This window comes from Eschrichtius robustus, chromosome 3 (assembly GCF_028021215.1).
Source record: "Eschrichtius robustus isolate mEscRob2 chromosome 3, mEscRob2.pri, whole genome shotgun sequence".
Taxonomy (NCBI): domain Eukaryota; kingdom Metazoa; phylum Chordata; class Mammalia; order Artiodactyla; family Eschrichtiidae; genus Eschrichtius; species Eschrichtius robustus.
In genome coordinates this window covers 81,714,525-81,740,122 of record NC_090826.1, presented here as the reverse complement: position 1 = coordinate 81,740,122, position 25,598 = coordinate 81,714,525, and the positions used below count along the sequence as shown (strand labels likewise).

General features: G+C 34.8%; 1 protein-coding gene across 6 annotated transcripts in view; it reads left to right on the top strand.

The window, feature by feature from the left end:
• The window catches only part of EVI5 (ecotropic viral integration site 5), a 221,630-nt gene that overhangs the window by 184,503 nt on the left and 11,529 nt on the right, over positions 1–25,598 (top strand). For all 6 annotated transcript variants that reach the window (XM_068540314.1, XM_068540313.1, XM_068540311.1 and 3 more), the window contains one exon: positions 5,351–5,446. In XM_068540314.1, coding sequence (XP_068396415.1) covers positions 5,351–5,446 — 96 coding nt within the window. The remainder of the gene's footprint in view (positions 1–5,350; positions 5,447–25,598) is intronic.

The following is a 25,598-nucleotide window of genomic DNA, read 5'->3' as shown; positions in this document are numbered from 1 at the left end:
GACCAAAAGAAAACCTCAAGAAAATGCAGGTTCCTGGTAAATTTATTAGCGTAGCTGACATTTTCCCACCTGCTTATCAGAAAGAACCATGTGGACATTGCTTGAAAATAGAAAGCTGTAAAAATACTTGCAAAAAAACCTTAAACATTAGAAAATTGAATGAACTGCCTCAGAAGTGAAATTAAATTGATATCGACTTATTATAATATAATAGTTAGTTGTATTTTTTGGTGTTGGAAATATACAGTTATTCAGTTTTTACATTTAAAAAGAATCCTTAAAAGGCTTTATATTAACATTTAAATGAGACCCTATTTGTAGAACATAAAAATCACAGACTTTTAGATTAAAGGTCATTTTTATACATTTCAATTTATTAAATAGCATTTAGGACATCTCTCATTTTTTACTTCTATTTTTGAAATATCAGCTATATTCCCTTAAAGCAGACTATTGAATCAAAATGCCCCAAGCAGAGCTTTCCAGCTGTTGTGTCTGTCACACTGGTGTTCTACTAATGTGTGACAAGTGTGCCAGGATGGTGATTGTCTTCTCCTGGGGTCACTGCTAGAGCCTGGAGTTGCTTAATCACCCTTCCTCTTTCTTCAGTTTAGCCAGTGTGCCTTATAGATTGTTTATTGGGGTATCTGTCTGTCTATCCACAGAAACAGTGGTTTGATGGGCATCAGAATCTTTTTATTTGTAAAAGTTTTGCAAAAAAAAAAAGAAAAAGACCCAATAGTAACCTTTGTATTTAAATCTAAAAAGAACAACTACGTGCAATTAGACTTGATCAAACATATAAAGTGTTTCTCTTTGAAATTCTGCTTTTTTCTGCAGTTAATAGAAATTCGAAGAACGCTGTTTTTTTAGTCATAAAATCTAAGAGGGCTTCTTTGATTTTCACAAGATCTTTCAGGAGTCTTTTTTTTAAGTTAAAAGCATTCAATTTTTTATGGTAAAATTTCTTAACTGCCCTGTTTTTCATTAAACACTACCTTTCCTCCAAAGAAATCGAAGTGCTGTAACAAACTTTTTAGCCAAAACCCTACAAAGACCCACCTTTGGAAGAAACAAATCTTTGGAGTCACTTGATCGCTTTAAAAAAAATTTTTTTTTTTAAATTTATTTTATTTATTTATTTTTGGCTGCGTTGGGTCTTCATTGCTGCGCATGGGCTATCTCTAGTTGTGGCGAGCGGGGGCTACTCTTCGTTGCGGTGTGTGGGCTCCTCGCGGTGGCTTCTCTTGTTGCGCAGCACAGGCTCTAGGTGTGCGGTCTTCAGTAGTTGTGGCACGCGGGCTCTAGAGCGCAGGCTCAGTAGTTGTGGCGCACGGGCTTAGTTGCTCCGCGGCATCTGGGATCTTCCCAGATCAGGGATCGAACCCATGTCCCCTGCATTGGCAGCTGGATTCTTAACCACTGCACCACCAGGGAAGTCCCTTGATCGCTTTCTGTAAAAGAGATTTAATGATTTCTATCTTGCCAAGCATTTTTTTCATGCAAGTTTTCCTGTAGGGAAGAAATGGTATTAATTATTGTTACTGGTCATTCTACAGCCATTCAGACCTAAAGCATTTCTGCGTTTTTGAGTTTCTTTCTTACAATACTAGAGCTTACCTTGTGCTTTGTCATTTTATTTGCCCTGAAAATTTTATGTTATCCCACATGATGATATTGCTATGCAGTGTTCAAAATCCTCAAGACCTTTGCCTTTATTGGGACCTGATTTAAAATCACCTTTCTCCAAGTCTGATTCCAAACCATAAACATTTAGCTTATTTCATTCAGAAGGATTTCTCCCTAGTAGTGGATTGTACTTTCCATTTAATCAACCATTTCAAGGGAATTAATATGACATGATAGTAAAATTAGACTAAAATTTAAAGCCATCAAAAAGGATAGCTGAACACATAAATTAAAATGAGCAATTCTTATCAAATTACCCTGCTTTGGAAGTATATTTACTTACTAAATTTCTGCTGCCATTTCTCATGTCACATATGGGATTTAGAAAGTACATTCTATAAGAATAACGGCTTCATTTATTTTATTTACGTCAATGAATATTCTCCCTCCAAAAATTTTTTTCCTACATTATTCCTTCTCTTCCTTCTCTCATGCACTCACTACTTAATCCCTTCTGCTTGATATCATCTTTTCGATCTTTGAGATATACAGGACTAAGGCGGAGGAAGTCTAGAGCCAAGGAAAATCTTACAATGAGATGGTTATGAAACAGGCTGAATTTGGGTGGTGAGTTCATTAGTCTATATTATTAATACTCTTTTGTTCTTATTCTGTGCCTTTGAAATATTTCATTTAAAAAGTGGAGTGATTAAAAATAAGATGCAGGTATAAGTAGATGTAAGTGGTATTGGACAACTGTAAATTGATAATATGGGTCATTAGCTTAGGGCCATAAATGCAAGTTGCTATAGCTTTTTGGTTTTTTTTTGGCTGCATTGGGTCTTTGTTGCTGCGCGCAGGCTTTCTCTAGTTGTGGGCAGCGGGGAAGAGGACTTCCTTGTGGTGCGCGGGCTTCTCTTGTTGCGGAGCATGGGCTCTAGGTGTGCAGGCTTCAGTAATTGCAGCACGCGAGCTCAGTAGTTGCGGCACGTGGGCCCTAGAGCGCAGGTGCAGTAGTTGTGGCGCACTGGCTTAGTTGCTCCGTGGTATGTGGGAGCTTCCCAGACCAGGGATCAAACCTGTGTTCCCTGCATTGGCAGGCAGATTCTCAACCGCTGCGCCACCAGGGAAGTCCCTGCTATAGCATTTTATCTTTAACTCTTTTGATATTGCAATTACCGTTTAAATCAGCGGAGGCTGAAATAAATACGTAAAGATTTTTGTAACAAATCCAAGAAAGCTAATTGTGTGATCCTTTGCATAGATTTCCATATATTCTCTTCTGTTTCATTATTTCTCATGTTCATAGTACTGTAAATTTAAGGTGAAAAATGTGTCAACTGTTGCTGTGACTCTTAGGCAGCCAGTTCACTCAGTCTTTCATTTAAGTTTCCTTATCTAGGAAATATGAATAAAAATAATACCTATTACACAGGGTTGTTGTGATGATTACATATAAAGGGCTTAGAACAATTCCTAGCTCATTGTAAGCCCCAGTCTTTCTCCACCACAGCTCCACAAGAGAATTAAGTCCTACAGAAAATTGAGTAACTGTTTTCTCAATTCTTCTAAGGATGGTACATAGCTGGTACCATTTTAGATGTATAGGAGGTAAGTTAAATCATTACATACAATGATGCTTTAGGCATTAGGGCTTAATTCCTGTGGGGAACCTCAATTGTGAAGGTTTAATAAAGTGCTCAAGATATGTTAGCTTTTATTTTTTTTTTTTTGGTTGCAAGTGACAAATCCATATTGGAACTGGTTTAAATAATAAAGAGACTTTATTGGTTCATATACCTGAAAAAACAGGTAAGGAAGGCTTCAGAGATGGTTTGATTAGGATCCTGACTTGGTATCCCTGCTGTTCTATTGGTTCTGCTATCATTTCTCTGGCCATCATACTAATATTTCTAACTAAATTTTCAAAAAAAATTTTTTCTTAAATATGGGAATGTGGCTAAAAACCATAAGGTGTCTTTTGTATATATTTAAGAAGCCCTGCATATTTGGAATATAGTAATTGTTAAGTTCTTTGCTTAGATGATTATTTGTGATATTCATGTGTTTAAATGTATAAGAAAAGTTTTAAAGCCTGTAGAAACAGTAGTTGTTCTTTTACATCTATACAAACATTAGTTACATCAAACTGCTTCAGCAGACCAAATTCCAGTAAAAGGTTTTTAAGGCAGGTTGCCAAAAGAAAAAAATAAAATAAAAAAAGGTACGTATAGGAATAACTTGATGAAAGGATTTGCAGAACACGCTAAGGGTACATAAGAATGAAATCAAGGTGGCAAAGATAGTTTAACACAGAAGAGCAATCCTGTTGGCATGGTGCCCTGACTCTGCAGAGGAGCTACCCATTCTGTTGCCGGAGCAGCTCTGTCTAGTTCTTCTTTCTGCCAAGGATGTTAGGGGAAGGTGTGTAGAAGAAAAGTAGAGGCTGGATTTGGCTGCAGTCAAAGGTCCAAACTGGATAATGTCCAAGGTCCCTTCTTACTGTGAGTGGAAAGAAACATTTTCCACGTTGGAAAATGCTCTTCACTACAACCCATTACGCGCAAGGTAATTGTACAGAACCTAAGGCACCTTTTAAAACCTACTTTTAAAAAACCGATAAATATTTAGATAGCACTAAGATAACTTTTACAGGAACTTCAGAGCTCTCTCAAATCAAAATGTATTATCTTTCTGCTCTATGTATACTGATGTTGAATGATCTTCAAGTTGTATTCTTGAGAGATAATAGCAAGTGTAGAACAGCTTGTATAGTATCGATATGTATGAGTAAAAATATGTGTGTATACATGTGTGTTTGATTATATATGTACAAAATACCATGGAAAGACTACACTAAAAAAACTGTCAACAGTGGTTGTCTCCATGGAAGGAAACTGAGTGATGACTATTGAAAGTGAATTGGTACTTTTCTGGCATGAGTAGTTTCAGTAGATGTCTCTGCATCAGAGCTTCTTAACATTTTAAGCATCAACTTCCTAAACAAATAATCTGGAGATAACAAAAACACTCTTTAATAAGCCTTTAAAACTCCTGTTTTCACTCTTTAATAAGCTCTTTACCTTCAAAGTTCACATTTGTTTTCAGGTGGTGTAAGAAAAAGGCAGCTCCTCCCCTTCCTAGTCTACTTCCCTGGCAAATGATCCCAGCATGATTCTAGAACTAGTTCTTAGGATTGGAGCACCTTTTAATCACATTCCTGAGCTAATTAAACAGAAGAGATTCAGAGCTGTCCTCCCCTTTTAAGAGTGGTTTGGAGAACCTGTTTTTTTTTCCTTCTCTGTTCCCCAGCAAAAGCAGGTTCGTAGTGTAGCTGTAGGAGGATTACCACCTTCTCAGCTAAGCATTGAATCTCTTACAGAATGGATAGAAAAGCATTTGCCCTCAAAATAACTGGATAAATGGCTTTTGAATTCTAGGGTAATTTTTTTCACTAGTAGACCCATTTGATTATTGATTTCTAAGGGTCTCTCAAAAGGTACATTTTATAGATTGTATTAATATAATTAATAAGCACTATTTAGAAATATTCAATATAGTTTACTATTAATTATTGTACAGAAATAGTTTGAGAATAGATTTGTTCAGAATTTAGCCAATTAAAGGATATGCCCTTATGCTGTCCTATATCTTCAAATGTTCGAGTATATGCTGTGAAAATTGTCTCTTGATTTTGCTTTGTTGTATTGTCACAAAACAGAAAGAAGAAGGAAAGCTTCAAGGACAGCTTAACAAGTCTGATTCTAACCAGTACATTAGGGAACTGAAAGATCAGATAGCAGAGCTGAATCATGAGGTAAGTGATAAATTTTGATCTTCACATATTTCTTTCTTCCTTCCTCTGTATTGACACAACACTTTATTATTGCTTATGACTGACTCTTTCATGGTAAATATTTTCTGTGAATCTTTGATTATGATTAATAATAATATTTTGGAAGATTACCTTCTTTTTAACATGAATTTTTCTGTTCCAATATTGTGGATTTATTTTCCTTTAACCTCTTTAATCATGATCTGAAACGATCAATTAATATTTGTATGGCAAATATTTCACTTTTTTATTGTGATCTGAAAAGGTAGTTTGTCTAGGTGTCACAGTTACTTAAATTAAACGAAAATTTTCTTTTTACCTCTATAGTAGATTTGTGGTATTTACCGTTGTGGGTAGAGGGAAGTTTTTTTTACTCTTGTCTTCTTTTTCCCAAGCGGTATTACTGAGATTGCAAAAAAGGATACTTGCCTAATATCAGTTAACAGATTTCTTAGTATCTAAATACTTTTTAAACTGGCACTACCTTGAATCTGTGAGATTCAGCTCATGAAATTTTCAGATAGTTTTACTAGATACTATACTAGGTAATTTAAATTATTTAAAATAATGTGTTTGATTAGAGAGACACTTTTTATTAATGTGGCTGTAGGTCAGTTTCCTTTTTTTTTTTTTGATGATAAATATCTGGCTAAACATGAATGGAAAAGTGTGTTTCTTACCTTGAATTATTTGTACAATAATGTTTATTCACAGTGATGAGATTTGAATGGGTAACATAAACCTCATTTGTTAAGAAAGAAACTCATTTTCTTCACTAAATTAATTTAAACCTCAAAGGAAAAAGTTCGGATATTACCCTTTCCTGGTATTACACTCTTCAGTGAAAGTCTGAATGTTTTGGGTAATACCTCCTGGAGGCAGTCAATCTAAGTAAAATCTGAATGAAAAAACAAAACATTAACAAAAATGATAAATCTTAGATGTGGTTTAATTTAATTTGTCCTGAAATTTGGGAGGTCATGCCTATAAATATTGATTTTCAGCTCTGATAACATTTGAGGGATTCAGGATCATGTATAATCTTTACCTATTTGTGTGCATTTTTTATAATCTGTTCTGATCTGATAGCCATGAATGAAAGAACAAGTTACAAATAAGCATGTTCTAGAAACCCTTATTCTTTTGAGAAGCCTAGGAATTATTCCTTATGTTCAAAGATTTTCTCAAAGGAAATTATGACTAAAATGAAGCAATCTCCCATTTATAATTTTGACATCTAGTGATAAGGAATGTACCTTAACTAAAAATAATGATATTCTCCTCATCAGGAATGGCAGAAAATATAATAGTTCATGAGGTTTAACTTTAATGTAGGGTTTTTTCTGTGGCTTGTGAAAGCAATCTTTTATCTTATGCAAACATGAAAAGAAAATTACTTAACAGGTAGAAGTTTCTTCTGTTAAAATAAAGAGCTCGGTTGTGCAAATTAAAAACTAGAACAGTTTGTGATAAGATGCTAATTGGGTGATTCAGAATAGGCCAGAGTCCTGGGCTTAACCAAGTCCCAGTTAGAAAGCATAGTAGAGAGGAGAATGAGTACAGCTGGGGACCACACAAGCACACAGAGGTGAGAGTGGGTATGGGGTTGGGAGTTTAGAGGAGGCCAGATTCGATTAAGAATTAATGCAACTGGGCTTCCCTGGTGGCTCAGTGGTTAAGAATCCGCCTGCCAACGCAGGGGACACGGGTTTGAGCCCTGGTCCGGGAAAAGCCCGCATGCCATGGAGCAGCTAAACCCGTGCGCCACAACTGCTGAGCCTGCACTCTAGAGCCCGTGAGCCACAACTACTGAGCCCACGTGCCACAACTACTGAAGCCCACGCGCCTAGAGCCCATGCTCCACAACAAGAGAAGCCACCGCAATGAGAAGCCCGCACACCGCAATGAAGAGTAGCCCCCGCTCACATGTCACAACTAGAGAAAGCCCACATGCTGCAACGAAGACCCAACACAGCCAAAAATAAATAAATAAACAAAATAAATAAATTTATTTTAAAAAAAAAAGAATTAATGCGACTGAGTTGTGGAAATAAGGTTAGATTGAATAGAACCAGCTTATGGTGAATCTTCAAAGCTAGAAGAGATTAAGTTTACTATTATAGGTAATGTGAAACCACTATAGGTCTCCAGTTGGAGACTTCTTTTCATTATGTTTTCTGAGCAGATTTTAATATATGTTAAAAACTGTTAAAACTGTTCAAAGTTTTATAACTAAAGAAAGGATAAGTGAAAACAAGTGAACGTTTAAACTGAGATAACTGGTTGTAGTCAACTTACTATAAAAATTACTCTTTGTTGGATCAGCTTCTTGAGAAGTTTAGACAAGTTGTCACTTCTTTAGTCTAGTGTTTTTTTCATTCTTGTGATAGCACTTCACAGTGGAAAAAAAAAGATAACTGAAGTCAATCTAATTGCTCCAACTTAACTTTTGTCTGTATGCTAGAATTTGCCAGAATCTTTGGCTTTCAACATAAGAATTGACTTTTAAGTATTAATGTTGTATTTGAGCATGTGACTGTTAATAGTCACTTTGTTAGCTGATCTTTGTACTTCTCGAAGTGTTGAAGGAAATAGTGAGACAAACTTTGTAGATTCATCTTCCTGAAGATACAGCAATGTTGTACATGTTTTAACAGCTATGACCACTTAGCATAGTTAGCTGTATGAAATAGTAAAGAGGATTAAGCAGGTTATTTTTTATGAATGGCTGAATATATTGTTAATCTATAAAATAACAATAATAGATACTATTCATTGGTCTGTTGGCCAAGCATTGTGTCAGACACTTCATATTTATTACTACTAATCTTCATAATAATCCCATATGATGGTGGTATCCTCAGTTGAATGGATGTGGAAACAGACTCACAATGATTAAGTAACTTTTCCCAAGATGATGCAAATAGTAAATGGTTGAGCCAGGATCTAATCCAGTTTGGCCTGTTCTTTTCTGTGCTGCTTACAGAGACATTAGATTAGAAAACATGTCATCAATGTTTAAAATCTTAAGAATATCAATTAATGACAATATTTTAACTGTGTTGTCCTCCTTGACACATGAATCTGCATATATCCAATAAGTAAATTCTGCAGTTGACGTAGCCACAAGGGCTCTCTCTGTTAACATTGCAAATAGAGATTTATCTTCACTTTCTGCAGCTTACTGTCATCCATCCATGTGATTTCTATGACTCCCAACTCCTGCGATTCCTACCCTCACCACCTAATTTTGCTCCTAATATTACCTACCTACCATATCAATCTTTTAATTTGAAGCCTTTTACCCTGCCAAGAGCTTCACAGAAGCCACTGTGGAAACTCTTGCTGCCCCAGACCTGGCAGGAGCTGTGGTTAAATCCTCCCCTTAACCCTACATTCTGTCCTCATGGGAGACATAGAAAAGACCCAAGGTCCCAATTTAAGTGCTTTCGTTATCCCATCTTCCCACCTCCTGCCCTTTCACCCATCTATCATCACAGCACCTACTCTATACTAGGCACTGGGTTTAGAACTGAAGGTAAAGAAGATTGAAACACAATCCATAGCCTCAAGGGGCTCACAGTCTAACAAAGGAGATAGGCGTACAAATAAACAAATTGTAATACATAATGAAAAGTATAGCATTATAGTAGCTACCATTCATTCAACAGCTGCTCTGTGTCAGGCACTGTACTAAGTATTATACTTCCTTTATTTGTTTTAATCTTCACAACAGTCCTCTGAAATAGGTAACATCATTATTATTCATGCTTTACTTGTCATAAAACTGAGGTTCTGGGGTATTAAGTAACTCTCCATGGTCATACACTAGTCAGTGATAGAGGTAGAATGTTAGACTATATGACTTTAAGCCCATCCGTGCACTTAACTACCATATGCTATATAGCCTGCTTTGAAACATACAGGGATAAGATGGCAACAGCATCTGGGCTGGGTTTTGAAAAATGAAATTTTTTCAGGCAGACTGGACATCAGGAACATTTTAGTCGGAGCCATAAAACAAAAATGTAGATTCCAGAAATGAATAAGCCATCTACTTTTTCAATGCTGATCTGTCTTCTTGCAGCTGCCGACCACTAAAGACAAAGAATATTTTCTAAATGCCAGGAAAGAGAGATAGAAGGAGGTAGAAAGTTAATCTCATTTAGAAGCCAAAGGAAATGTACTCAGAACTCATTTATGTATTGACATATTGAGAAGTATAATCATATATGGTTCACCCAAATTATCAGTTGACTAAGCTTCTCTGGGTTCCTTGAAGCCTTGCTACCATTTACAGACAGTATTGTTTCATGCGAAAATGCACACTAAACAGCTGATTTGAAAATGTTTTTGGAGTACAAATTTTATGTTGTCACTTGTTCTTGATGGTGATGTGTTCCAGTGGATGTTCTAGGAATAGGTAAATTTATTCCAGACTGAAGATAGTTCACTTATACTACAATTAAATATTTCCCCATTATGCACCTTTGCTCAATTTTTATGTCTTAATAAAATAGTTTTAATGTGCTTTATATCGATAAAGTCTCACGAAAGTAATTCTAGTTCTATTCACTTAGTAGCTTTTCTATATAAAGCAAATATTCCCCATTTTTATTAAGCTTTCTATGTGGTTGTTGCTAAACCAGGTATAGATCTTTTGGATAATTATTTTAATCTTCACAATTATCCTGTGAAAATTATTTTTCCCATATTATAGGCTCACCAAGGCTAAATAACTTGTCCAAAGTCACATAACCAGTAAGTGGCAGAAGCTGGAATTCAGGATCAGGACTTTTAGTCAGATTACAGTGCATTAAATGAGAATGAGGGACTTCCCTGGTGGTCCAGTGGAATGAAATATTAAAAAAAAAAAAAAAACGAGAATGAAGTAAAACCAAAGCAAACCATATATTTTTAAAAAGAAAGAGAAAAAAACCATTAAAGCACTTTTATTCGCTAATACCCTGCCTTGTTCCAGATAGGATAAAGGAAGTTTGCAAATGATACAAAATAGCAAACTCTACTTTTGTGAGAGAAGGTAAACTGGGAATATAATATGGAGCCTTGAGTAAGACCAATACAAAATAGCATACCACAAAAGCATCTTATACATTTTTATAAGTGGGCCTCAAACTTGGCTCTAAGGTTTTCAGCAGTCAACAGAAGGGGGAAACCTGGTCAATTTAAACTTTTCATAGTGTCTATGTGATAAAAACAGACCGGTTGGTTAGAAGAGCCACACCTATTCCTGATACTAAGACCAAACAACAGTTTCTTCATGGCTCTTTTCATAAAGAAGACCTTCTAGTATGAGTCCATAAGCTATTATCCTTAACGTTCTGTAATAGTATGGGTTCATAATCATAAAAATTGAACAATCTAAAGAACACAAACCCTTTTAAAACTTTTCTATAGAAGTAAAACTTACAGAAAAGTGCCCAGGTGACAAGTTTGTTGCTCAGTAAGTTATCACAGTAATCACACCCATGTAACCACCATCCAGGTCCAAGAAATAGACCCCAGAGCTCCATTCATATTCTGTCCCAACCTCTCCTCACTCCCTCCTCCTCAAAAATAACCAGGATATCAGCTTCTAATACAGTAGTTTTAAGTTTTTGAATTTTATATAAATGGCTTCTTATGGTATATATTCTTTTGTGTCTTGCTTCTTTTGCTCAAAGTTGTTTGTGCAGTTTAACCATGTTATTTTAAAATGTAGCTATAGGTTATTCATCCTCATTGCTGTGTAACTTTTCTTTGTATAAATATACCACAATTTATCTATTCTGTTTGTAAATATTTGAATTACTTCCATTTTGGCCTTTTAAGAACATTGCTGTTATTTATACTCCCATGAGCAGTAAAGATAGTTTCTATTGTTCTACATCCTCATCAGCATGTAGGATTGTCAATCTTTATCTAATTTTAGTCACTGTTTGACTGTGAAGAGGATTCTCATTATGGTTTTAATGTGTATTTCCCTAATTACTAAGAAGATTGGGTACCTTCCCCCCAGCATCCAGAACAATATTGGCATGTGGTAGGTACTCCATGAAAATGTTTTTAATGAAGCAATGATTGTGAAAGGCTTTGCTGATAACATAACATATATAAGTTGTGATAGGAATGCTAAGAAGCTTCCTGATGTGCGAAAAACAGTGGAAAGATCATGCCTGGCACAAGAAACAACTAGCACAAAGACCCTAGACAAAAATGAAGTGGACTTTTTGAGAAACCATACTAATGTGGCTGGAGTGTAGCATAGGGTGGGAAAAAATGGTATGAGGTAAGATTAGAGAGGAAGACAGAGTCAAATCATATACAGTGTTTTGTAAGCCAGGATAAATGATTTGAATTTTATTCTTGGTTGAGTGGGAATGGTTTTAAGCAAAGAGTGATGTGATTTGATTTGCCCTGCCTGCTATATGGTGAATTGATTGTAGGAAAGTAAGAATGGAAATAGGGAAGCTCATTAGGAGGCTGTTAAAATAAAATAGTCCAGGTAAGAGCAAAGGTGACATAGAAGGATGGCAGAAGTGGAAATCTTAGCAACGTGGATGTATTAGAGATATGTTTTAGAGGCAGAGAACTTGCAGATGGATTGTATGAGGAACATGAGAGCGCAGTCAGTGACGCCAGAGATTTTTGGCTTCATAGTTGAGTGAATGGTTGGTGCCATTTACTGAGGTTAGGGAAGGGTAGAAGATCCAAAGCTTTGTTTTGTTTATGTTAAGATTGAGATTCCTGTTAAACATTAAAATGAAAATAGCAGGTAGACAATGGATATGTGAGTATGAGGTTCTAAAAAAGAGGTCAGGGCTAAAAATAGGTTTACTAGTCATTGGCATACAAATGGCATTTGTAGATAAAGAGAAGGGGGTCCAGGAGCAAGTTTGTGGCACTCCTGACCTTTAAGGTCAAGAGAGCCAGCAGAGGAGACTAAAACCACCAGTGGGATAGGAGGGGAACTGGGAAGTGTGAAGATATAGGAGCCCCCCAAAAGGAGACTTTCAAGAAAGAAGCATTTCAGCATAGTTGTTTTAATTAGATTTTTAAACTTCCCTGATCCATCTGAAGAATGAATTTATTTGAAGAGATTTCGTCATCATTTTTCACCATTTATCAGAAAACGGTGGATGATTTATGAAAGAACTTGAGAAGGATCGATCTATGGTCTGTCACTGAACGATTACTAACACCTCCTTCTTGAAGAAATTAGAGAACTGTTAGCTATTTTAGGACAAAAAAAAAAAAAAAAGGAAGAACTATTACAGGATGCTCTAAACAACGTACAATCTGGGTAAGTGGAACCAACTTTCTCTCTAAGGATAGACATTGTGCTGGTTTCCAAAAGGTCTTCTGTCTTCCTGTCTCCTTTGTTGGGGAGGCAGGTTTTTTAAGTTAAGTCGTCGTATGTCACTAGAATCTTCTTTTTTTTCTTCTAGCCAAGTATGAAGTTAGGAGTTTGAGTAAATAAAAAGAAATCTAAACAAAGCCCTTACTGAAGTTTGGCTTAGAAAATGTTTATACATGTAATCTTTAAGTTTTTAAATTCTGATAACTCTGTTTATGTATACCTGAGCTATGGATTTAACTAAATATCTACCAAAATTTATTTTTGATGTCCTAAACATTCTTAATATGTGTAATATGTATACTCATTTTGTTATCAAACTAGAATTTTTGAAATAAGGATCTTTAAGAGTCAAATGACAGATGACCCTTTGGTACTGTTTGAGTCTTTTTTTCTTCCCTGTATTTTTCAGTTTAAAAATAGTTAATAAAACCACTTGAACTTGAATTTAAAAATAAAAAAAGAAGAAGAAGAAGCTTTTTAAAGACTCAATAAACATTGATTTTCATCTAGGCATTAAAACCAGAATAAAGGTAGAAAAGAACTTAGTCATTTGGCTCTGTAGGTATTGGCAGCTATTTTTTCCTCTTTTTGTCCAACTGAATGATTTTGTTTTTGTTTTCTTAACTGGATGCTTATTCTATGCTGACTGTTTCTGCCAGTGTTTGTTTCCTTTTAAATGTTGCAAAGCTCTGAGTATATTACCTAGTTTACAGAGTGGTAACCTAGAATAGAATTTACATTCTTACGAACAGCTTTGATAACAAAACAATCTGTATCTGGAGGCAGAAATAAGAATCAAAAATAGTGCTTTCTATTTGTACTGATGGCTGTTGATAATTGAATTATCTTTTTTAGAAATACAACTACTTTATTATTTATTTATTTTTGGCTGCACTGGGTCTTTGTTGCTGCGTGCGGGCTTTCTCTAGTTGCGGCGAGCAGGGGCTACTCCTCATTGCGGTGCGCAGACTTCTCATTGTGGTGGCTTCTCTTGTTGCGGAGCATGGGCTCTAGGCGCATGGACTTCAGTAGTTGTGGCACACGGGCTCAGTAGTTGTGGCTCTTGGGCTCTAGAACGCAGGCTCAGTAGTTGTGGCGCACGGGCTTAGTTGTTCCGCGGCATGTGGGATCTTCCCGGACCAGGGCTTGAACCCGTGTCCCTTGCATTGGCAGGCGGATTCTTAACCACTGTGCCACCAGGGAAGCCCTAATAACTGAATTTTAATTTTAAGATTATTGTTTAAGAAATTTTTCAAAATGTGGGATTTTAAGCCTTCATGTATGTTTTTACAGTGAAAAGTGCTAGGTTTCTCAGTGTAGAAGCTTCTTAATAAAAGAAATTATTTCCTTCAACTTGTTATTTCTCTAGTTAGAGCAATGTGAAGTACCATGCAGGAGCTCACACAAGCCTCAGTGCAAGTAAATTCTTTTTCTCTGCTGCCCCAAAAAAAGGTCCTGTGTAGATAATGAGAGATTATAATTGTACTCCTATGAAAGTTGCTTTAAGGCCCTTGAATGAAACGTTTAGCACTGGTTTTTAATCTTAAAACCTCCATTTACTGATAAAAAAATTGATTCTTAATGACTTCTTTAAATGAGTGTTATTACTCCTGTTTCTCTTATATGTTCCATTTTATCTTCGGTAAGCAGCTTATGTTATTTGAAGTCATAAGATTAAAAAATGATTGTACAATGTACAATATTTTATGTCTGGAATAATATCACTATGTAAAAGACTTAAAGCTGAGATTTCAGATTTATGTTTTTTTTAAACCAGGCATGTTCTTAAAGTTTATCTAGTTGTTCACTTGGTAAATGAGGAAGCTGAGGGCCCAAGACTTAAAGGGACTTACCCAAAGTTGCACAGCTATTTTGTGGCAGAGACGGAACTACTGCCCAGGAGCTCTGGCCTCTGATTTACTACATCCCACTGCCCTACCAGTCCTGCCGACCAATTTAGCTGTCTCATGGTAGACAGAGTAGGAGTTTCATAGATGTTTAATTGAATTAAAATTAACTACCTCTCTCAGATGAGAACCCAGTGTCTAGATAGTAGAAATCTACTGTCACTTAGTATTCTTTACTTTTCCTTCAGCTTCAGGTTCTGAACTTTTATTTGATCTGAGACTGGGGACTTGACCCTTCAGATTCTGCTTCAGTTTCCAGTGGTTGCCACTAAAATCTTAGCTTTTAAATATTAGATGATTTTCTGAAAACAGAGGCAACTGAGATTTTTTAGCCAAATTTGGCATTTCTAGAAACCTAGAATTAGGTAAAAATAGCCAACCCAATTTTATATATACATATTATTTAAGAAATACAAGCTTACTCAAGGACATAAATGAGCTCAGCTATTCAGTACATTCTGTTTCAAGAGTCTGTTATTTAGAGAAAGACAAATATATGATATCACTTATATGTGGAATCTTAAAAAATCATACAAATGAACTTATTTACGAAACAGAAATAGACTCACAGACATAGAAAACAAACTTAGGTTACCAGAGGGGAAAGGGGGAGAGAAATTAGGAGTTTGGAATTAACATATACACATTACTATATATACAATAGGTAACAGGGATCTACTGTATAGCACAGGGAACTATACTCAATATCTTGTAATAACCTATAATGGAAAAGAATCTGAAAATCATATATATATGATTTTCAGAGATACATATATAGGAATATATATATATATATATATATGAGTTTGATATTTAACTGGTGACCAAACTTCCAGCAATTGTTTCCAGATTAATTTTTTTTTTAATCTCCAGGGATATGTCTTTCCATTCATTCTTTGCCTCCAAAAAGAATAATATACCACATTCATATAAAGAAAAGCTATAATAATCCCACACAGGATACCTTACTTTTATTCAAGACTTTTAGACCCTTTTCTAGTTTTATGTTACATTCATAAAAAGAGTGTTTTCTACCTAATTACATGCATCTATGTATCCTGTTCCTACTGTAGGTAAAAAGAGATTTTTTAATTTGTTAATGAAAAATGTGTTTCTAATGATGGTAATTTCATTAAGGAATTGGAGTTGAATCATGAGAATATGAAAAAAAAAAAGGTCTGGTAGGAGAGGGTGAGATAATGAAATCACTTAGGAAAGAAAAATTAAAAATATAAAACAATTTGCTGTACACCTGAAACTAATACAGCATTGTAAATCAACTATACTCCAATTTAAATTAAAAGAAAACAAGGCAGGAAAAGAAATTAGAATGTAGAAAAGATGAGATACCAAGGAAAGAAGCCTCTTAGGAATATTGACTGAAGTAGGACATGCCTCCAGAAGGGTTTGTTATGAAATTTCTAGGATAAACTCTGGGTGAGCAGCCATTTTAGAGAATACAGAAGCAATCTAGAGCTAGGGATTTGGATCTGGTACTCAGAATTAAGGACCAAGTAAATATCCTCAAGAGATAATATCACACTGGCCAAGGAACAGAGCCAGTTAGAAGTGTAAAGTCAGACTTGGATATTAAGCTGTGTCAGGTGGAATTTTTTCTGATATTGTGCCAGACACTATAGGAAGTACAGTGTAGTCTTACTCTCAAGGAATTTACAGTCTGATGGGAAGAAGCAGAACAGTTAATTTGATAAAGACTGTATGGTTGGTACTGATAATACTTGATAGTTCAGAAATGGGAGCAAACACAGCACTTAATTTCATTTATTTTAATTAGTGGCTGTTATACTGTCCTTGATGCTCCAGGGCAAGCTAAGCTGTGCATTCCTTGATGGCAAAAGTTGTGTCTTATTCAGCCTTATATTTCTTAGAGTCTTTCAAAAGTCCTGACGCAGTACCATAAACTGATGGATTCAGTTAGTTCTCATGGTGTTCAAATTGTCCTGAATTTGACCAGTGGGAGCTCTTTAAGGCTAGCTTCAGTATCTTTTTTTTTCTTTACAGACCCATTAGTCTTTGAGCATTTTTGCGTTTTCTGGCACTAATAGTACTTTACATCAAATGAGTATAGCTGGATTTTCAAATGTAGGGTAGTGAAACAGTGTTTATTAGTATAGTCGGCCCTCCCCATCCGCGGGTTCCATATCCGCGGATCCCGCCAACCTCAGATCGAAAATATTCGAAAAATAAATATTCCAGAAAGTTTCAAAAAGCAAAACTTGAATTTGTCACACATGCAACTATTTACATAGTATTTACATTGTATTTACAACTATTTACATAGCATTTACATTGTATTAGGTATTATAACTAATTTAGAGATTACTTAAATTATATAGGAGGATGTGCACAGGTTATATGCAAATACTACACCATTTTATATGAGGGACTTGAGCGTCTGTGGATTTTGGTATCCACAGGGTCCTGGAACCAATCTCCTTTGGACACTGAGGGACAACTGTACTGATCTGTAAATTGCTTAATAAATGGTCCCAATGATTACTCTTATGACTATTAGATTGGAAACATACCTCACAAGAAACCACTTCAAGGGAAACTGCATGTCAGATACCACTTGGGTTATGAGAAATAAAGGTGGATGATAATAGGCATTTTTTTTAAAGGAAATGGAGCTAACTATAAAGCCTAGAGTGACAGTTTTTATAGTTACTTACAGCAGTTCTTAAACAGATTTAATTCAATAGGGGTGGAAGAGACTTGCTTTCAGCCTTCGCACGAAGAGGCCATATAATAGTATACTCTTAGATCTAAGACATGAGGAAAATAAGATATAAATGCCTAAAGCCATTTCAATCATATGTATGATACCAATAAGGTTTTAGCATGACTACAGTATTATTTGTTGAAATTTGGAACGATACTAATAAGATGTGCTTGAAGATTTCATTCAACCTGATATGGGGCAACCAAAATGAGCTATGATTTTAAAATCCAGTGAATTTACTCATGTACTCAGGTTTCAAGACTTCAGTATTCATTTTTTAAATTTCTTTCATTTATTTGAAAGCTGATTATCACTACTCTTCACCTCTTACTTTCTCCTTCACTATCATGTCACTACTGCTAAACACATTCATAAAATAGAGAAGAGGGGAAAAATAGATATCCATGCAATTTATCAGGTTCTTAATAGCACTTCCGGATTTTGTTTGTTGTTCTTTGGGTTTTTTCATTTGATAAGTTTAGTTTCTGAATTTTGTGTCTTTGCTCTCCATCTTACTGCAGGTGGTTGAGAAACTGTCATCCTGGATTGTAGGCCTAGTTCTGCCACTGATTAACTGTGTGACCTTAGGATGCCAGTTTACTTCATACATTCATTCAGTCAGTGAACATTTGGACATCTTTTAGCTCCCAGGCATGCCTCAGGCTTCCCCTCAGTTTCTGCATCCCAAAACAGTTATACTAAATGATCTTTAAAGTCCTTTCCATCCCAGTCCTGTGCTGGGTGTAGAAAAGTCATAGTCCCAATTGTTAAGGAATTCAGACTGGTAGGGAGAGCCAGTCAGTGTGGGCAGTGCTGTGGTAGAACCGTATGGTACCACGGCCTAGAAACGTGAGAAAGTCTCTGGGCGTGGGGCTGCCTAAACTCTGTATTGAAGGAAGAATAGAAGATAGCCAGGAAAAGGAAAGTAGAAGGATATTTCAGGTAGAGAAGCCGTCATACGCAAAGGTTTGGAGGCAAGTAGAGAGCAAGTAAAGAAGGAACAGCTTAAAAAGTAGGAGGGAAATCAGTAAAGAGGGGCACCTCTGAAACCAGAGAGAGCCTTCCCCTGATCAGTCTGTTTTTAGTGTGTGGTAGTGAAAAAATCATTTGTAGAGATTGATCTGATGGCTGAGGGTAAAGCTTTCTTAATCAAACAAGAGGAAATCCATAAAATACAGTCTTCTTCCTTGATTATGTTTTGAGTTATTTTCCTTTTAAGGCTTTGGCTCAAATGATTGATTTCAGAGCCAATTTGAATCTTTTCAGTCTAGTTCAGATATTCTTGTGCTATTATTCACCAAGCTATCCAGTACTTCACACTTGTTTTTTAGTGCTATCTATTCTTAAATATTAGTCCAGTTTCTTCAACTACACTGATCTTGAAATATAGTCAGTCATTTTTTAAAACTTTTTTTTTTTTCGCCTCATGTAATTCAATTTTAAAATGCTAGTTTTTAAAAGAAACAGTAACATAGTATTGACAGTTTTTCAAACTAGGAACATTTGAAAATGTGCTCCATAAATTTACTGTGTCAATTAAAGGAAAATCGATAAAAGATGAAGAGCTGACTCTCTCTGATTTACAAAAACTAAAAATTTTACATTGTGGTTGGAAGTCTTTAGTGCAGTAAATCATGTGCTTTTCATGGACCATATCTCACAGATGCAGTTGGACGTGAGATAATCAGATTTTCACTCCCCACAAGCTGAACAGCTGAAAATGTCATACCAATAATACTTGTCAAAGACTCAGTGCTCCTTTCCTGCCTGTCTGATTTAAGTTGTTGTGGTCAGTGTGAGGAACCTGTGATATGATAAGATAGCATTCATGAGGTCACGTGGTTTGCAAGTACCCAATCTTAACTAAGCAGCCTGTGAGCACCTCCGAATGAGGAAGAAAGGGATACTAACCTTGTCTGTTTGAAAGCTTATTTTGTGTTCAGTGATAAAATAGTGTGGGTGTGTGGCTATATATATATATATATATATATATATATATATGGTATATATTTATATATATGGTATATATTTAAAATTATTTTTCCATCAGGAGTTAGTTTTAGTTTCTGAAGAAAGTAAATACTATAAATGCATTCATCTCCTTTAACTTCAGTCTAAAGGATTAAACATTTTATTGCAAATATTTTCTGCCTGTTTAAAATGAAACTGTAGAAGGTAGCCATCATTTTTTTTTCTGTTGAGGAGAAAACTAGATGTTAAAGGTTAATATTGTTGGTGAATGTTTTTAATCAATTAAACTTTCTACATTTCCTAAACAGAAAATTATTTCTTTTCAGTCCGGCAATACCTCCATTGAAAACATATCCACAAAATGGCTATCCAATATATATGTAAATAGATAGATATAGATGTAGATATTTAATATATAAAACAGCTTTATTGAGCTTTAATTCACATACAGTACAGTTCACCCATTTAAAATGTGCAATCCAGTGGTTTTTTATATATTCACAGAGTTGTGCAGTCATCACCACAATAAATTTCAGAACATTTTTATCACTCAAAAATTAATCACATTCCCATTAGCAGTCACTCCTCATTTCCCCCGAGTTCCCGTCCCCCAGCTCTAGGCAAACACTAATCTACTTTCTGTCTCTATTGATTTCCCTATTATGGACATTTCATTTAATGGAATTATACAATATGTGGTCATCTGTGACTGGTTTCTTGTACTTAACGTAATGTTTTCAAAGTTCATCCATGTAAATAGTAGCATGTATCAGTACTTCATTCCTTCTTATTGCCTAATAATATTCCTTCATATAGATATACCATAATTTATTTATCCATGCATCAGTTGATGGACATTTGGGTTGTTCCCACTTTGGAGCTATTATAAATAATGCTGCTGCAAGCATTTATGTACAGGTTTCTTTGTGAGCATATTTTCATTTGTCTTGAATGTATACTTAGTAATGAAATTGCTGGGTCATATGGTAACTCTATGCTTAACCATTTGAGGAACTGCCATACTGTTCTCCAAAGAAGCTGTACCATTGTATATTCCCGCTGGCTGTTTATGAGGGTTCTAGTTTCTTCACATCTTTGCCAATACTTGTTACTCTCTCTTTTTTTGATAGCTATCCTACTAAGTGTAAATGTCATATCATTTTGGTTTTGATTTGTATTCTCCTGATGGTTTATGATATTGAGCATCTTTCCCTATGTTTATTGGCCATTTATATCTTCTTTAGAGAAATATCTACTCAGACCCTTTGCCCAGTTCAAATTGGGTAGTCTTTTTATAATTGAGTTGTAAGAATTCTTTATATATTCTAGACACTAATCCCTTATCAGATAAATGATTCAAAATTTGGTTGATTGGATGGACTGATAAAACCCATGGTTTAGCTTTAGAGAAGAATAATTCCTCTTAAGAATTCAATCCAGATAGACAAGAAATACTTCGTTTTTATGAGGATGTTTTGCTAAAGGTTTGAATTTTTTTCAGTGCTCCAGCTAAAGGTTAAATCATATGAAATGTATGTGGTACTTTGATGTAGCTTTAAAAGTTCAGAGTGAAACAAGTGTGAAGTGATTTATTTCCTGTAATTGGTCATAAATTTACATAGAACCTCATATATTCCTAACCTCATCACCATTGACATTAGAGTACCTTCTAAATAATGTTAATGGTTTCAATTTTATCAAGATGTGTCAGCTGCCAGGAAGAGGGCAATGGCAGTTTCATTTTGTTTGCCCAAGTGTACTGGATAAATCTAAGTATGTGCTACAGAAAGATTAAGAGTTCTTTGTAAATGACTTTTATTTCTTCCCCCTCTCTCCTTCTCTGGTAACAAATGCACAGTATAAATTTCTTCAGTTCCAAACCTTACTTTTCTCCTTTTTCACTTATTAATGTGGGTATGTACTTTTTTTCTTTGCTTCTAACAATGTAAGTTTTAACTATTGCATTTTATACATTTAACATAGAATCTATATATTTTTTTAATTTTAAGTGTTTTATCAGTTTTAAAAAAATGATTTACATATATTAAAGCCAAAAGCATTTTCAGCATTGTCTATTTTATATTATTTCAATAAAATTCTTGAATTTTTAAACTTAATCTGATTTTTAATTACTATAGGCAATTACTGAATGTTGGCTGTTCTCTATGTAATGCAATGATCAGAAAGTCATGACCTACAATTGATCACTTTTATTGCTTTCTGGTTCTGATTCACTGGAAATCTTTTGGTTTGTATGTTTATCGCTAGTTTTTTTGGGTTTTTTGTTTTTGTTTTTAAACAAGGCTTTTTATTGAAAGGATCTGAAAATAGTAATAAGGCTTTCAACATTTAACAAATTTTCAAGGTATTAACAATATGGAACATTAAGAATTGACTTCAAAAACCCAAAGTTTCCTAGGTCATTCCCTGTCACACTTAGGACTTGGTCTACACTGGCTCTGTTGTCTGAACGAGTGACCTGTGTTCTGAATGCCACTCTCTTCTGGACCTAAAGCTGGGAGTGTTGCCCCCTCAGCCCGTGGGAGGCCGGGCGGGCTGCCCGTGGTGCCCGAGCTTGAGGGCAGAGGGTGGAGCTGACCTCCGTCCCCAGCACCAGCTGAGCTACCCAGACGGGCACGTTATCGCTAGTTTTAATCTTTGTCGTGTGTATAATTGAGAATAAATGTAGCGTATTATTTCCCATTGACATTTATTTTAAATTTTGAAAATAAGGAAAACTATTAAAATTATTTTGTAAGGAATCCAACAAAATCACTGATTAACCTTTGGGAAAAAAGAGTAAAGCCCTTATAACTTAGAAACACAAATCTATGTTATTGGACTTTATGTACATCTGCCCATATATATATGTATATATTATACATCACTTATAGAAATGTTACATTTAGCTTTAAAAGCTATAGCTCTGTGTTTTACAAAGATTGATTATACAAGCCCAAATGTACAAATAGGAGCTTTTATAATCTGATATGACTCAGTCCTGGAAACTTACTGCAACTGTTTTTGCAGTTCACTTGGTATCACATGACTCACTTCAATGGTTTAAACCCTGTCTAGTAGCGATCAAAGTTCATTTGGTTAGGGGTTTTTTTGGTGTGTGGATGACTTTTTTCCACTTTGTTGTGGACTGATTGTCTTTCAAAATACTCAGTGCAGTCCTTCTTCTTATTCTTTTGAATCTCAGAAAGTGGTAGTTGCCTGCACAATTCAACCTCCAAGCATACACACTGGGAAAAATTTTTAACTTGAAATAATATACATGGAAGCAATTTTAACTGTAAAGCATCATATAAATATAAGGGTTCACTATTAATTCTATTACCTCTACATGTTGAAAATGGAGGAAGAATAACCTGTTGTGTCTCTTTAAAATCAACTATAAAATCAACTCTAACATTTTTCAAGTTAGCACTGTTCTATAATGTGCAGAAAGAAAGCAAACACATAGAGAACATGTTGTGTCCTCTGTTTACATGGTCACTAGCCTAAATTTATCAAGTTTTCTTAGGACAGATTTTCCTGTTAGTTATTAAGAAGTTATATTTAAAAGCTGTATGTCTCTAAAACTATCACACTTCTCTGTTTTACAAAAGAAACTTCTATCTTAACCTTTAGTTGTTTAGCGAATGAAGTAGACTAAGAAAAAATTACAGAAAATACTTCTATATCCTTAACGATTATGAAGTCCTTTGGGACTTCAGTATATTCACCCCTGCAGGTTTTCCCTGCTTTAAAATTTTGATGTAATTTTTCTGTGAAACAACTGTAATAGTTTTTAATACTCTTTTTTAGTGTTTGTACTTTTACTGTCATGCAGTTAGAAACTCTGCTGTTTCCTGTCAAAACCTACGTTCATCAGACTATGAACATGACAGTTTCCTGTTTTCTTATTAACTATAGTGCATTTTGTGCTTTATTCTTTATAAGTTGTATAATATCTTATCTTATCACTTTCCTTTTCTAATTACTAAATGCTTTCTTGGGTCAGCATTGCTTAATACATGCAGAGAAATCCTTAAGTCCAGTCTCTTTGTTGATAGTGAGAGGTTAAGATTTTGTTAACTTTTTAAGTTGTAATGAGTATATCAGAATGTCTTAAGTATTATTTAAATAAATTCTACATGTTTTTACTTTTTTTTACTCTGTCTCTTAATGCATAACATGATGAAGCAATCCACATCAGGTAAGAAACAGTACATTATTTGGATTTTGTATATTAGCACTCTTATCTGTCTGCTTATTAGTATTCTCATTCAGCATTTAAAAGGACAGGATGAATAATCAGTACCCCAGGGTTTTTTCAAGAATCCTGCTGTCTTTTCAGTGTAGTTCTTCAACATTCTTAGGTGCCTACTCTGGTCAAGTCAGAATGCTAAGTTCTAGGATACAAAAATGATTAAGAAATAATCCCCATCATCAGAAGCTAACAAGAGGTAAAATATATGTACAGCAACCAATCATTCCATATTTTTCCAGATGGTACTGATTTTAAATATTTAATTCCAGTGTTAAATCATATAATTTGGAAAAAACATATCTATTAATATAAACTCAGGGACTTCCCTGGCGGTCCAGTGGTAAAGACTCCGTGCTTCCGCTACAGGGGGTGAGGGTTGGATCCCTGGTCGGGGAGCTAAGATCCGTCATGCCTGTGCGGCACAGCCAATAATAATAATAATAGTAATAATAATAAAAAGTCAAATATACATGTGTGTGTGAATCACTACGATATTAAGGTATGTGTGAATATATTTATGCCTGTTGATTTATTTAAAATGTTATAAAAGTTATAAAAATGGTTTGTAAAAATGCTAATATTTTAAAGTATTAATATCAAAATAATACTGGAAAACAAAAAAAATACTTTCAGAAATAAAAGAAGCAATTTTGATTTTTTTGTTATTGGATTATTTGGGGGTTTTGTTCTGGTGAATGTAACTAATTTATTATCAAAATGGTCAAGCTACAGATAAATTTGGAAGCATATTTGAGAGGCTTTATTGTTCACCTAGTCTTGGGATACAACTAAACAAATAATTGAAACTAAGAAACTTAATATGCATGGTGGAAAATGTTTGTTTTTAGATTTATACCCCTCCTTGTTCCCTAAAGATTTTGAGGCAGTTTGCATGAATGCATATAATACAAAAATAACGAAAAATTAGGTTAATTAAGCCAAATGAAATTGCTGATACTTGACTTTCACTTACAAAAATGGCAATATCATATGATTCAATCTAATAGTTAAAATAATTAGTTCTTGGACTTTTATTTAATAATAGACATTTTAATTTAAGTGTAAGATATATACAGAAAAATGCATAAATCCTAAGTGTCCAGCTTGATGAATTATCACAAAAATGAACATGCCCACTTAACCTTCCACCAAGGTCAAGAACTAGAACCTTGCCAGCATTTCAAAAGTCTCCTTGTCACTCTTCCACTCACTGCCTAGTTTTTAACCTTATACTAATGAAATCATACAGAATGAATTATTTTGTGTTTGGCTTCTTTTGCTCAGTACTGTGAGATTTATGTTGTTCCATGTAGCAGTAATTGTTCATTCATTTTTGTTACTCTATTGTGTCAATGATATGACTATACCATAACTTATTTACTCATTCTACTGTTATTTCCATTTGGGGTTATTATGAATAAAATTGCTATGAACCCTGTTATAAATGTTTTTTAGTATATTATACTTATTTCTATTGTTCATATACTTAAGAATGGAATTGCTGGGTGACTTATTATTTATCGTTCAAACCAGGACACTTCTGAGAATGAAAATAGTTTGTCCCAAGCAAACTGTAATCTGTGGTTATTTTAGGTGTAGGGTATGTAGATAGATGGTCAACTTTAGTAAATACTGCTAAACCATTTTCAAAAGTGCTTTTACCGATTTACACTTCTACCACCAGTTTACATTCCATGTCTTCGCTAATGTGATTGGATAGCTGAAAATTCAATGTTGTATTTTCTAATAAGAACCTGGAATGAATTTAATCAGTATGATCAGTTAAGGGACCATTAATTTGCTTTAACGACCAACCTGGCAGAAGGTAAGGCAAAAGTTTTCCTGAAAAAATTAAAGAGCTTATGTTACAGCACTTTGGAAAATGGCTTGGCAAT